The sequence below is a fragment of the Heterodontus francisci genome, chromosome 8 (genome assembly GCF_036365525.1).
Source record: "Heterodontus francisci isolate sHetFra1 chromosome 8, sHetFra1.hap1, whole genome shotgun sequence".
In the NCBI taxonomy this organism is placed as follows: Eukaryota; Metazoa; Chordata; class Chondrichthyes; order Heterodontiformes; family Heterodontidae; genus Heterodontus; species Heterodontus francisci.
The window spans coordinates 120,891,434-120,907,108 of record NC_090378.1 but is presented as its reverse complement, the minus strand read 5'-3'; the positions used below and the strand labels follow the sequence as shown (position 1 = coordinate 120,907,108).

Sequence of the window (15,675 nt, the reverse complement as noted above, 5' to 3'; positions counted from 1 at the left end):
GCAGCAAGAATGCAACCCAGGTAGCTTACTACAGCCAGTGCTGGAAAAGTTGATAGGATTCCTGAAGGCTATCAGGGTTTTGTGGTTGAAGGGAAATTAACCCCATACCCCTCAAGTGGGGCCAGCAACCCCATAGTAATTCTCAGGGACACAGGACCCACTAGGTCCCTTTTACTGGGAAAAGGCCTGACCTTTCCCCCAGAGAGTGCAGTGAATACCAAAATGGTGGTGAATGGTGTTGGAGGGCAGTGTATAACTGTACCTGATTACCGGGTAAAACTGCACAAAGATGTGGCGGAGTACTGCAGGAGTTGCTACATATGGCAGAATGAGGGGAATCCCCGACCTACGATGAAACATGCACCCCCTACGTCCTGTACTGGTGTTAGGCAGACCCTCCATCTGAAGGCTGGTGCACTGTAAGGGACCCTGACCAGGAACAAAAAGGGACAGGCATGTGCAAGGCTGGCAAAAGTTTAGAAAGAGAAGGGGAAAAAGTGACCAAGAGGGCAGGAAGCCCGAGAGAAAGTCCTGAAGAAAATCCCTACTGTCTGGTCAGCCAACCCCGAAATGTGTGACCCCACATCCTCCTACGTAAATGCAGACTCTAGAAGCACCCCACCAGAATTGCTAACATCATTTACAGGAACCTGCAGAGATAAAGAGAGACAGACCTCTAGGGGGGGCACAGAAACCATGAGGGTGATGCCTCACCTAGCCAAAGTGCCACAGGAGAATACGGTCATGTCTGCACAACTACCTACAGGTAGGAGTGTCTCAGAGAACAAAGGGGAGATTAACAAAGAATCATCCCCCACAGTCAGAGAAAAAGGGAACCACCCATCCACTGAAGTCATTGGGCATTAGGCAAATTGAAGAAAAGCTTGCCCAAAGAACCACCTGGTTACTGGGATGCCAAAAAGGGGAAATTAAAGCAGCACCCAGAAAAGACAATGTTAATAAGCTTTAAGATTTATGAATGCATGGAAATGAATGAGAGAAATACATGGTTTTCTTTCTCTCTATATTTCTCTCATACCTTTTAATGAAATGTGTCTTTTTTTCAAATCGCATTTCGTTCCGCTGGGTGTGAAGGTGTTGTGCAGGCCAAGAATGAGGCACATAAATTTTGCCACATGGACATTCAACTTCAAATTGTTGCTGGGAAGAAAAGAGGGTCTATTACAAGGAATTGCCAGGCCCCTAGCCGGAAAGACATTTTTGCACACTAGCAGACAATGTTGGAACAAAGGAACCAGTCCCTTCTCCCAATACACAGAAGACGTGATCAGACCAGTTTAGTCATATGACGGACTAGTTGTTGCAGGTTTTGAACTCGCCACAGTGAATTTGAAGACAGAAAGCTGTTGGCTCCTGGATTGGGAACATCTCGATCTTGTCTCCTCTCGTCTCATTCTCCCCATCTTTGGAATCCATTGAAGACACAGGAACCCTAAGAGAGAGAGAGACAAGATTTAAGAAGAATACTGGGCCCCAACGAAAAGCAAGAATTACCTCCAGCAAGAACTGCCTACAAAAGGACTCGACAGTGAGCTCGAAGCACAGTAACAAGAAACTGTTCAGAGATTGCCTCAAACCTCTCCACTTTATCTTTCTTCTGCTCTTTTCTGTCTCTATTTGCATGTGCATATCAGGTATGCGTGCTCGCGTGGGGCGCAACGTGTATCCGTAGGCGTTAACTGGATTAGAGTTCAAATTTAAGTTTTAATAAAAGCAAAATACTGCGGATGCTGGAAATCTGAAACAAAAACAAGAAATGCTGGATTCACTCAGCAGGTCTGGCAGCATCTGTGGAAAGAGAAGCAGAGTTAACGTTTCGGGTCAGTGACCCTTCTTCGGAAGGGTCACTGACCCGAAACGTTAACTCTGCTTCTCTTTCCACAGATGCTGCCAGACCTGCTGAGTGAATCCAGCATTTCTTGTTTTTGTTTAAGTTTTAATAAATTTCACTTCTCTTCTTTAAACCTAAGAATGCCTGTTTGTGCTCATTTCTTTGCCTTATAATTGGAAAGCGGTAAACAAGGATTCACCAAGAGGGAGTTCAAAACACAGTGTGTTTCAAATTAAATCCTGCTGCAGTAGTCCAGGTGAAGGTTGAAAAGGACCCCTAGACACCTTTCTCACTTAGTCATAACAATGTATACAAAATAACAGTAAAATATAAAGCTGAACATGAATTCAAAATAATTGCAACATCATGGCAATCATAAACTTTTTCCTAATTTCTAGCAGCTGTCCTTTGTTGTAGATAAGTTTGATTCTGTGCCTGCAGAAGAGATTGAAGAACTGGAAAAATAAGAGAAGGCAGGAAAGGTCTGCTAAAGATCTCAAGGGCTATTCCACGACTGAGTGGTAGGTCACACCTGCACAAAACGTTCGTCTCCTCACACTGTAATCCTGCTTAGTGTGCGCGTCAAGGTTCCCTCTTTGGGTGCTCTGGGTAGTGTTGAGCACGATTGCGTTCGCAGCCAAGTCTGTTCGTCTGAGTTAGGAATTCTCAGGAGAAGGTCAAGGTTCGCAGGGTACCAAGCATGGAACACATTGGCCTTCTCTGATATCACCAACTCTGAAAAGCAGGAGAAATGTAGATTGGTATTTACACATTCATTTTTATAGTGTTGATTGGATAAAGCATACAACTATAATCTAGATGCAGAATTATGAATGGCTGAGAGTAATAGGATTATAATTTGTTGCAAGGATTCAGAATATATCACAAACCCACAAGTGAAAAGTTTGAAGGTTTACACCATTATTGCATAGGCCCAATAACTGAAAAGAAAAACATTTTTTAATCTATTCTCAGGATATGCTGGCACAACCAGAATTTATTCCCTGTCCTTAGTTACCCCCCCGAGAAGATCAGTACTGGCTGCCTTTTTCGTCACAGTTTGATAGAATTAGGTGGCTTGCTAAGCCTCTTCAGAGGGCAGTTAAGGGTCGACCATGCATGGGCCAGGCCAGGTAAGGATATCAGGTTTCCTTTCTTAAAGAACATGAATGAACAATTGGGTTTTTACTCTGGTCCAACAGTTAAACAGCTATTGAGTTACCACTGCAAAACATTGACAAACGTCATTCTTCATTCATTGTTGGGTCTGAATCTTGGAATTCCCTACCTAATAAAAATGGGGAAACACCATCATCAAAAAAACAGCAGCGGCTCAATGATAGGGCCTGTCCCACCACCTTCTCAGGGCAATGAGGGATGAACAATAAATGACAGCTTTACCAGTGAAGCTTGTATCCAGAGAATTTTGTTAAACCCTGACTGGAATATCATTCCACAGGCACTGGGAATCCTCACCTAATGAGGCCTTCTGCTTGGTGGAATCTGGACAGTGAGAGTTGACAGGATTTTTAATCATGAGAGAATCACAGCCATGAAGGCTGATCCTGTCTTCAACTTTTTTCTGGTCTCCACTTTTCACCAGAAAAGGTGGTGGGGAGGGTGTCACTGATTAGCACATTAGGTGCTGAGGACCCCATTGAATTTTCCTGCTTCATCGTCAAGGTGCTCTGCAGCCAACTGAAAAAAGATGGTTCTTGATTTCAGTAAAATAAAATGTTTAATGCATTGTTGAATAATCAATTTGAATTACAATGAAGAAACCAGAATAATGCTGATAAATTCTGAATTATTTTTAGTTAAATCCACAATCAACTCCAGATTTGTCCCCATGACACAATATAGCTTTTCGAGGGATTAGCTGACATGAGTTACTAAACTGGAGGAGGCTTTATGCTTTCATTAGGTGCTGACAAATAGCTTGTTACTGAGTAATGTGAAGCTAAATGACTCCAAGTTGGATCCTGCTGAGTGCAGTTGGGTAAGTTCAATTATAAGAATCTGGATTTTCCCATCTTTTTGTGAAATCAGAAGAAAATATAAATCTGCTGGCAGAGGTTTATGTATCTTTTGGGATAGATTTATCAAATTGAGACAATTTTCACCCCTCACCTTGATCTTGTGAAATGGCCTGTGTGAACTGAGAATCCTCAGGAGGTTCTGTTTCCACGGTCTGCTTGGATGAGGCTCTCTGCAAAATAACAGGTGTCCTATCTTGGTCAGTAACATGAAGAAATAGAAAATTAATTACTTTTCATGAATATATTTTATATATAGAGAGAGAGAGAAAAGTGCAAGACCTTTCCAAAAGGCAAGGTTCCCAAGTGTTCTGTCTCAGCAACTTATTCTCAAAGTATATGAGAAAAGGCTTCAATGTCATCTTCTTCAAATTTGGATACTAATCGGGAACAGTGTAAGAAATCACAGCTTGTCTCTGGACTAGGATCATTCGAATTACCAGCGGCTTCTCCACTACGCAATGACAATTTTTCCCTCACCAATTCAATCTGTCTGATTTCACTGTCTTTTTGTGCTTGTAATTCCTTCTCAAACTTTTCCCTCTGGAAAGCACTCTCTCTCTCCCTCTCCTCTCATTCCTCCTTTCTCACCTGAAATTCGAACTCAAAGCTGTGGTTGTTCTCCGTCCAGCAGAGAAGGTGATGTGAAGATTTGATACAGGTTGTAAAGGCTGATTAGATCAGTAATAAGATGAAAATTCTGACCATTCGTTGCCTTTATACACCCACTCTGCTGTATTAAAAATTCCCATTTCATATCTTGCAATGGACTGATTCCATGTTTTCAAATCGACACAAGGGATTAACAAAGGAGGCCTTGAAGCTATGTGAACTTGGGGCATATGGCAGAAGACAGAGGTGTAATAAACAGCACAACATAGTGACGTTATCTTTGAAACAGAAGTAGCTTCCATCTTTATTCATTGCGCCACCAGATTTACTAGAATGGCACCAAGAATGAAAGACTTCAGTTATGGGGTGGTTGTTGTTAGAGCTTAGAAGGTCAGGGGGAGATTTGATGGAGGTGTTCAAAATCATGAAGAATTTGATAACTTCTCCTTATTTACTCTGATTCCAGTGGCAGAAGGGCCAGTAAACATAAAATTAAAAAAAAAATAATGTCATGGTGGAAGAATCAGTGGTAAGAGGAAGAGGGTTTTTTTAAATGCAGCAAGTTATGATTTGGAATGCACTGCCTGAATGGGCGGTAAATGCAGATTCAAAAACAACCTTCAAAAAGGAATTGGTGAATTACTTGAAGGAAGAAAATTTGCAGAGCAATGGGGAAAGGACAAGGGAGAGGGACGCACTGGATCGCACATTCAAAGAGGCTACACAGACACAATAGGTCAAATGGCCTCTTTCTATGCTGTATCATTCTATAATTTTATATCTATCCTCCACTCATTGCATGTTGTTGCAGAAATAATCCTACTTCTATCAGGAGACTTTGCTATAGTTTTGGTCATGAGTTCAGTTTGCAGTAATTGGCAAATGTTGTGTTTAAATAGATTCTGTTTGCTATAAAATGTTTGCTCTAAGACCTGCCCAGTCCCGGCCCACTCCAACTCATTGACATCACTCAGCCAACACTCACCTGGTAATTATTAAACTCTGACGTACAGAAGTTTACTGTCTGAATGCTAGCTTGCCCTAGTAAAGCTAAACATTTAGCTAACAAATATTTTCTTTGCCAGAACTCATCCAGAGGTTGTGTTGAATTATGATGCTTAAATATCAGAAGAAAGTTTCCAAAAATCACACTGAGCTATTTAGAAACCACAATCAAAGAGGCTTGAAATAATTTTTCCCAACATAAAATATACGAGTGGGTCATTAAGTTATATGGCCAGCGTGTTACCCATGTGACCAATAATGTTTAGGTTTGATTAGTCATTTTTGAATCAGTCACATGGTGACAATTTTATTTTGGACTGTACCTTTCTCCACTCCTATTTTTCATTTGCTCTCTTCCCGCCTTTGAAACTTCACGTGAGCCAAGGCCAAGGAAGAAAAAATGTTCAAGAACTCTGCTATTATTACTCAATTAACTAACAGGAGGTGCCAGAGGTGCCTGTGGTTAGCTACACACTCATTCTAGAATCCAGCGTTCAATCTGTAACTGCTTGGGACATTGTTGCAATCAGGTACAAGGATGGGGAGAAATCAGAAATTAATAGATTTCAGCTCATTCCCTGAATAAGGGTATGAGTGTGCCACACCTTGGTGTGGCCTGTATATTTAATGAGTAATGTCAGCAAAACTCAAACAGTATTGCAACATTCCAAAAGAAAGTTGAAATGATGGCCAAAATACTCAAGAGACAGAAAAGATATCAACAATGTGGAAATTAGACATTGCGAATTAGCACTAATAGCAGCCACACCGCCATCTTCAATATGACGAGATGGCAACAAATGGTCTGAGGTAATTTTTTTCTTCAATACAAGAGGAACTTTTTTTTAATGTCTGTGAATATATTGACCGAAGCAACAGCCATTAAGCAGCATGAACATGACTAATAGAAACAATCCATGTACTTACCAAAGTGCTTTGGTACAGATCGTCATCCTCTTGCCTGATTCCGATGTTATCGTGGCCATTCTTCTGCCTGCACCCAGGAAATGCCACTTTTGAAATGCAGGCAGTCACTGAGGCCGAACACTTGAGAGCCCAATTGCCGGAAGTTGTTCTAACAGAACGCTTCTGAATCCAACTGCAGACGGCTGCGAAGATGGAACGCCTGGGAACCTTGGGAGTGTGGGACGATGATGATGATGATGACGACACACTACTAAGCGAGGATGATACTCCCGAGGAGACAGTGTCCACAGGGCGAATGGGTGAATGAGACGATACTTCAGATGACTGCAGAAATTTATTTTTGATAAAGTGTGTCAATGGTTATATCTCAGAAAGTTCCCTCTTCCCAGTTACATCTATTGTGCCATGAAACTCCCTGGCACTTACCACACCCCCGCCAAAACAAAAAATGGAGGCATTGTGGACACAACAGCTTGGTCTTGAGAAGGGGAAGTAATGCATGATTCCATGATAGTTAAACTGTGAAATCTTTCCATTGGTTTTCCTCCCTCGCTCAGCCAAAATCTGCTCCGAAGAATGATGCCGCCATCTCACATCCACTGGTTGATAAGCCAACATTGACAGTTCATCATTTAGCACGTTTGTAAATTACCCAGTTAGATTGTTAGCACATGGCATGCACAAATTCATCACGGCCATTACATTTGAACACTTCTGCTAGTGTTTTAACTCTAAGTTATCAAATAATCCCTTTGCTTTTCAGTTGAACACTCAGTATTTGAACACTCCTATATCTATGCAGATGTTTACTTGCCTGCCTCACCCAGTTACTCATTGTAACTTTGCAGCATCCACCTATATAGGATGAAGTTGAAACACATCCTGTGGTGCTGCTAGGCTTGAACAAGTCAAGAAAGAGCATGAGTGCAAAAAAGTATTGGTGAGCTTGCCTGAATGAGAAAGCCAGCCAGCGCACATACAGGCAAGAGCTCGAGAGACAGAAAGAGATAGCAAGAACTAGAAATAGAGAGAGTTAGAAGGAAGGAAATTAGGAGTCAAATCACTCAGGTCATTCGGATGTAGCTCTTACCAGGTGAGTGCAGAATATTGGTAATGAAGAGGCAATAAAGGCACTGAAGAGGGGGTGTATCAGGATCAAAAGAGGAGAATCCATAAATAGGGAGGGTATTTTAAAACAGAAATAGGACCCTAAAGACGCAGAACAGATATAATAATGGTTAACTGAACTGCTAAAAGACTGAATTGCTGACATTTCCAGGGAACAGGTGAGAGACACTTTCTACTAAAATCAATGATACCAGCTTACTGATAAACTTCCAGGAAACACCACCCTTCTGTAGAGAAGATGCTGAATAGCAACTAAAGGTCAACTATAGAAAAAACAAAGCCTGCATTCAAGAGGGAATCTGGTGTGCATGCAGGAAGGTGTATTACGTTGTTGCGATTTGGGCAGCAGTTTACTAGATTTGATCCCAAAATACCGTTTTTGATGGACTATGCACTTTAAGCTGCTACAGTCACAGCCCAGGTGCTAACTTTATGGTCAACCATGAAGTCATTAATAACCTTTAAAGAATTAAAATTAAAGATTTTGGTTATTAGTGTGACAATATGTTTTAACACGCAAAGCTTCCTTCGAACATATTTAAAGGATATAAAATATTACACAAAACAAGCCAAGCTTGTATTTCACATAAATCAAATCACTGACCGAGTCCATGTTCTCCCCCGAGCTCCCGATCCGAGGGGATTTCGGCTGGTCACTGCTCTTGCTTGGAGTCCTTTCTGCGACCTCTGTCCCGTGAAATAGCCTGCATGAGGGAAAGGGATTCATCAGCTGAAACACTGAAAGAATACTAAAGTTGCTACACTGTACAGAAAGAGTTTACTGCTGATTCAGGTAGCACTTGGTAGTTGGTCACTCAACAATGGCCCGATATAATGAATAGTTTTTGAAATTTATTGGAATCACCTGCTCTATTCCATCCTGGGCCTGTAATGCAACTTATTGAAATAAAAACAGAAAATGCTGAAAATACTCAGGAAGTCTGGCAGCATCTCTGGAGAGAGAAACTGAGTTAGTGTTTCATGTCTGTGATCTTTCATTAGAACCCATTAACCCATTTATATTTTGATCACAAAGAATTACGTTTGAAAAAGGTTCTTTCAGAGGTAGTAACAGTAATAATCAACAACTTAATTTATCTAGCTTTTATTAACATCATAAAATATTCCAAGATGCTTCACAGGAGTGTCAGGCCATAAATTTTGTCACCCAGTCACATGGGGATATTAGGGTATATTTTTATGTTAACAGCATTTTTGAATCTGGCAATGCTTTTGTATAGAACTGTCTGCATTGAAGGCAGTAGAGTTTCAATGCACAGGTATTTGATTTCTGTGCCTGATTAAAACCCAATGAGATTGTTGATTTGAATCTAGCAGGCTTCATAGTACGGGAAATGTCTGTCCTCTGCACTGCTCTGTCATTGGTAGATTAAAGCACAAATCCATCAACATAAAACAGAACTGAGCAGATTTTCCCTATCTCTTTGGGCCCGTACAAAACAGACAGACAGGAACCCATCACAAATCCAGCTATGTAGAAATAGAGCCAAATTTGAATTGAATGTACAAGTTAAGGCAGATACTTTGACTTTACACAAAATGGGAACATGGTGGAGAGCAGCATTAGAAGTAGTTTAGGAAGCTGCGACAACATTTCATTCACAAATTCAGGTACTGTACACGTAGCAAATTCATGCCATCTGAAAAGGACAGGAAACTGATGCCGATTCTGTCCAGGAGCACAGAACTGGGCCAAAGATTTATCAAGTGCTTGTTGTGACATATTTAAGTAAAAGACAAAGACCCAATATTTATGGGTGTATTAACAGCAAAACAATATTTGCCGTCATTACTCCACGGAGACTGACAGCAACTTCGGGAGTTCACAGATGCGCGGAATATCGTGGTCTTCCAGCCACCTCCAGCGTGATGCCACCACAAAACACATCTTCCCTTCCCTTGTCAGCATTCCGAAGGGATCGTTCCCTCCGCGACCCTCTGGTCCATTCCTCCATCACCCCGGACTCCTCGTCCCCTTCCTACGGCACCTTCTCATGAAATCACAGGAGGTGTAATACCTGCCCTTTTACCTCCTCTCTCCTGACCATTTAAGACCCCAAACACACCTTTACTGGAAGGCACCTGTTTTCAGAGAAAGGGCCTGTTTCAGTGCTGTATCTCTCTGTGATTCTCTATGAGTAACTAATTACAGAACAGCAACAGTCAAATTAGCTAATGACTTCTGAATAGTCACTTGAAATAAAGTGAAGCATCAACTAATGATTTACTGTAAGGATCTGCAATTCTGAGGGAATAATTGATTAGCCCCACTGGCTGCTTTCCAGTCCTTGCAGCTTGATCCACAGAAATAAGCATAAATAGTAAACCAGTTGTTTGGCACAGATGGGATGATGCAAACAAAATGATAATTGAGCACTTTAAATCCCTCATGCTGACATTTGCAGGGGAATAAGAACAGACAGTTTGCAATCTCATATTGTAGATCAAATACACTAGACTGTACATTGGGGTTCTTAGATCGTGGCAACAATGAAGCCACATTAGCCTACATAAACCACATATAAAAACCATATCGTAATAGTGAGAGAAGTCTACCAGGCAGTGAATGAAGTGTTTCCCTTCTCTTTCTTGGTTTCTATATAACATATGGTCAAGGCAGCCATGTGCCACACCACAGAGTGTGTGAACGTCATATTGCACCAAGGAATCATACAAGAGTAGGGAACTTTGATAAAAGAACAAACTTAAAGGCTTCGTATCTGAATGCAGAAAGCATTCGTAATAAAATAGATGAGTTAACGGCACAAATAGAGATGAATGGGTATGATTTAGTGGCGATTACTGAGACGTGGTTGCAGGGAAACCAGGTTTGGGAATTGAATATCCAAGGATACTCAGTATTTCGGAAGGATAGGCAGGAAGGAAAAGGAGGCGGAGTAGCTTTGTTAGTAAAGAAAGAGATCAGTGCTGTAGTGAGAAATGATATCGGGACTGGAGATCAAGACGTAGAATCAGCCTGGGCAGAAATAAGAAATATCAAGGGAAAGAAGTCCCTGGTGGGAGTTAGCTATCGGTCCCGAAACAGTAGTTCCGCAATGGGGTACAGTATAAACCAGGAAATACTGGGGGCTTGTAAGAAAGGTACGGCAATAATCTTGGGTGATTTTAATATGCATTTCGACTGGATTAATCAAATTGGCAAGAGTCGCCTCAAGGGAGAGTGCATTGAATGTATTAGAGATTGTTTTTTGGAGCAATATGTTGTGGAACCAACCAGGGAGCAGGGTATTCTAGATTTGGTATTGTGTAATGAGTTGGGATTAATTAATCTCATAGTTAAGGATCCTCCAGGGAAGAGTGATCATAGCACGCTAGAATTTCAAATTCAGTTTGAGGGCGAGAAACTGGAGACCCACACTAGTGTTCTGGAGTTAAACAAAGGTAATTACATAGGCATGAGGACAGATTTGGCCCTAGGTGGACTGGGCAGGAAGACTAAAGGTTGGACAGTTGATGAGCAGTGGCAGATGTTTAAGGAGATATTCAATTCCTCCCAACTAAAATGTATTCCAGAGAGGAAGAAAGATTTTAAGAGGGGGAAAAACATCCATGGCTCAGCAAGGAAGTTAAGGATAACATAAAGACAAAAACTAAGGCATACCATATTGAAAAGGCCAGTGGCAGGCTGGAAGATTGGGAAACTTTTAAAGATCAATAAAGGGTTACTAAAAAGGTAATAAAAAGAGCAAAGATAAATTAAGAAAGAAAACGAGCGCAAAATATAAAAATGGATATCAAAAGCTACTCTGAGTCTATGAAAGGGAAGACAGTAGCTAAAGTGAATGTTGGTCCTTTGGAGGATTAGACTGCAGAGTTAAGAGGGGAACACAGAAATGTCCGAGATACAAAGTGCAGAGTGGCCACCATTTTCTGCACCCGCTGCCACTCCTGGCAACAGGACAACAATCCAGGCTAATAACTTCGAAGCTTTTTTACCTGCACACACACACACAGAGACACACACACACAGACACACACATAGAGACACACACACACAGACACACATAGAGACGGAGAGAGCGAGAGAGAGACACACACACAAACACAGACACACACACACAGACACACACATAGAGACACACAAACACAGACACACATAGAGACAGAGAGAGCGAGAGAGAGAGACACACACAAACACAGACACACATAGAGACACACACAGACAGACACACACAGACACACACACACACACACACACACAGACACATAGAGACAGAGAGAGCGAGAGAGAGAGACACACACACAAACACAGACACACATAGAGACACACAAACACAGACACACATAGAGACAGAGAGAGCGAGAGAGAGAGAGACACACACACAAACACAGACACACATAGAGACAGAGAGAGCGAGACACACACACAAACACAGACACACACATAGAGACACACAAACACAGACACACACACACACAGACACACACATAGAGACACACAAACACAGACACACATAGAGACAGAGAGAGCGAGAGAGAGAGACACACACACAAACACAGACACACATAGAGACACACACACACAGACACACACACACAGGCACACACATAGAGACACACACTCATACACAGACACACAGACAGAGACACACACACTTGCACACAGACACACATGCGCACACACGCACACATACACAAACACAGAGACACACACAGACAGACATTCACGGAGACACATACACACTTACATACACAGACACACAAACACACAGACACACAAACACACAGACACACAGACACACAAACACACACAGACACACACACAAACACGGCTCTATGTTACCTTGTACATAAAAGCATATCTGATTACTGCAGTGAAGCTTCAAACATGAATTCCTAAAGATAAAGTAGCAAGGTAGAGTTCTTTTTTGCTGCTGCTGACCCACATGACAATAGATTAAATTTCTGACAAAGTGGAACGCAGATCTGATTTTCATTCAAATAGTTCAAATATTTAATTTCCATCACGTACGCTCACAACTAAGTGCAAAATCCTTTCATTTTAATACATGTTTTCTTTCGGAGTCTTTCCTGACAATGCAGAGCATGCGCAGAGCGATCGCTGACGTCATCAGTGCATCTGAACATTTGCCAGCTTGCCAGGATGAATCTGCACATGCACACGGTGACGTCACCACCAATAACAACAGACGCATTGCCTCACCCCCTCAATGGCTGCAATCACTGCCTCCATTTATCCCAACAGTATCTCGCTTCAGCCGCTCGCTCCCCGCTAGCGCCCCCGACTTGCATCCCGACTGCTCCCTCCCCACGACCACCGCCCCCTGACACCCCCACCCCGACTGCTTACTCCCCGCTACCACCCCCCTGACCCCTCCACCCCGACCGCTCGCTCCCTGCTACGGCCCCGCCTGACCCCCCCACCCCGACCGCTCTCTCCCTGCTACCGCCCCCCTGACCCCCACCCCAACCGCTCTCTACTACCACGCCCCACCCCGGCTGCTCGCTCCCTGCTATCACCTCTCCGTCCCCGGCCAGTCGCTCTCCGCGGCACCACTGAAGAAATGGTTGGCAGTAGGTTGCTGAGGGTGGAGTAAGTAGCTGAGGGGAGGCAGCGGCGAGGCACGGAGGGGGTAGCTGAGGGGAGGCAGTGGCGAGGCAGGTAGTGAGCAGTGAGGAGACGGGTGCAGGATGGAGCGACGAAGAGAAGTGCAATGGTGGGAGGGAGTGGGATACTGTTGGGGATGTGATGGAGGTGGTGACTACAGACACTGATAGAGTTTGGGTTTAATTTTTTGTGACAATTGAGCAGCAGCATTTTTATTACTGGCAGCTGTCTGAGACATCACAGATAGTGACGTTTCAGTTGATGAGGCTGCATTTGTACATGTGCCAGTACTACACCACCTGGTGGTTCTGTTGTCAATAAACGCAGCCTTTTTCTTTTCCATCTTCTACATAGACATTTAAAAAGGTGGAATCTAACCACGGTGCATAAATTGCAATCAATGGATACTGGGAGAGGAATAACACATAGAAATCACTAGACATGAAAAGCCCATCTGGTTCACCTTCTACCATCCCAATAATCATATGATACAATGATAATGGAGTTGTTGACTAGACATAGTGTTCAATCTCTATCAATTAGTCTACAACAGATATAGGTATGAGGTGAGGAAACCCCAGTGTTGGAGCGATTTGAGTCCAAAGTCATTTGTTCTTCCCAATTATGCTACACTTATCACATGCCTCAAATTATTCAAACTGTATCAACCACCAAATCTTCCCAAGACAGTAAAACAATAATGGCTACACATCAAAAGGCTCCATTCACGGTGCAGCTGTTGCACATCATGTCTATTCACTGATCCTATAATAAAGGATGCTGTCCTCTGAAGTAACCAGATGAGGTGTCTCCTCTGCTTATTATGTGATACTTACAGGCTGAGGCACTTCACCAAACTCTTTCTGTCCTTTGGTGATGATGGACTGCTTTCGGGGGCTGCCTCTATTTCACGGGACACATTATAGCTGCAGGATGGCAGATAAGCACATTTCAGACAAGGTGCAACTAAAAATAAACAATGTTCTTGTTTAATGTTCTTGTCATTTTTGAGAATTCATTTTTCACACTAATGATTATTTTACTTCCAAAAGGCACTTATTTTTCAGGCTAGAGAATAATTCATATTACTTTGATTAATGATTGACAGGTGCAACAACCAGAATGGTTCTCACTATTGCAGCCACAATCTTTTCTGCTGTGTGAAAAGCAGCAAGAGAAGTATGTAACTCCACGTGTCAGACATTCTCAGAGGGCAGCCGCCATCACCCTTCACAGCTTTTTTGCAGGACACACTGAAGGGAGCAGAAATATGGTGCAACCTGTACATTGGATGGAGGAAATTTAATAAGCACTGGGCTTATAGAAAGTGTACTGGTTAGAATTGGAAGTTGAACTTCCAGTGCTTCGAGTGATAGAAAAAGTTGCAGATTCACAACAAACAAAGCAAGCACCTGGCGTCAACTGCACTGCTATGAGAATGCACACAGCTGGGAATGGACATTTCACAAGGAATGAAAGAAAGAGGAGGATCAGTCACCTCAGGTAGCGAACAATCAACATGCTAGGTCCAGTGATACTAAAATGAGGGAGCGGGTCCTGTTAACCAGCAGTAAAGAGAAGACAAAACATAGGAGCAAGAGTTAATGTTAAATGGCTCTGGAATCTTCAGTGAAATTCATTGAAAATCATCCAAAACTGCCCAAAGGAATCTTAGAATTTGAAGTGCAACTTATGTTCAGTGCAAACTGAGTTTCTGTGATGCTTTGCGCTCGTTTAAATATCATACTAGAAGCTGGCCCCACCCACAAAACTGACCATGTCCCCAGATCAAATTAATCATCATTGTGGGTACCCGCTAGTCAAGTGGATTTGTGGCCCAAGGAGGTGCTTAAAATTAAGCCTTTTATTTCATAAAAAGGCGCAAGAATACTTAACAGGCACATCTCAAAAACTCTTTTCCCATTTACTAAGAAACCACCGTCTGCAAACTAATGTAGCAAGTAAATAGTTTGTATTGTTTTTGTCCTGCTAGGCCCCCACCTGCCAAGAATGAGGCACATTAATTTTGTCATGAACATTGATTTTAAACTGTTACTGGAGTGAGGAAAGGACTTGTTAAACAGATCAGTTGTGGCTGGAAAAGACATTTGCATATTAACAGATGATGACTGGAAGAACAAAGGACCATTCCCTGACACATTCAACCCACAATGGACCTTAATCACCAGGTATTGTCTGTAAGAGGAGCATTCCAGGCCCTGCTAAGATGATACAATCCACAGAGCCAAGACATGGTCAGACCAGTTAGTCACATGACTAACCTCCTTGGCGACCTGGGGTTTTCTGAATTGCACATACAGTTTGAACTGAGTGTGTCTGTTTGCTCTTGGACTGAGAAGATCTCTCCTGTCTGCCTGCTCCCATCTCTTTGTCACAAGCCTCAGAATCAACTGTGGACACATGAACCTCAAGAGAAAAAAGTCTCCGACAGTGAATAAGGTATAAGAAGAATACTGGGCCCTCACAAAAATAAAGATCTACCT

At 42.5% G+C, this 15,675-nt stretch overlaps 1 protein-coding gene across 1 annotated transcript in view; it reads right to left on the bottom strand.

The window, feature by feature from the left end:
• Positions 1-636: 636 nt before the first annotated feature.
• LOC137373256 (ral guanine nucleotide dissociation stimulator-like 1) overlaps positions 637-15,675 on the bottom strand; it is a 58,439-nt gene continuing 43,400 nt past the window's right edge. Inside the window, exons 15-24 of the mRNA XM_068038105.1 lie at positions 14,008-14,097; positions 8,165-8,264; positions 6,433-6,756; positions 5,486-5,656; positions 3,983-4,061; positions 3,329-3,355; positions 2,410-2,587; positions 1,316-1,453; positions 1,040-1,161; positions 637-650 (exon numbers count right to left, since the gene is read on the bottom strand). Of these exons, the coding sequence (XP_067894206.1) occupies positions 637-650; positions 1,040-1,161; positions 1,316-1,453; positions 2,410-2,587; positions 3,329-3,355; positions 3,983-4,061; positions 5,486-5,656; positions 6,433-6,756; positions 8,165-8,264; positions 14,008-14,097 (1,243 nt within the window). The remainder of the gene's footprint in view (positions 651-1,039; positions 1,162-1,315; positions 1,454-2,409; positions 2,588-3,328; positions 3,356-3,982; positions 4,062-5,485; positions 5,657-6,432; positions 6,757-8,164; positions 8,265-14,007; positions 14,098-15,675) is intronic.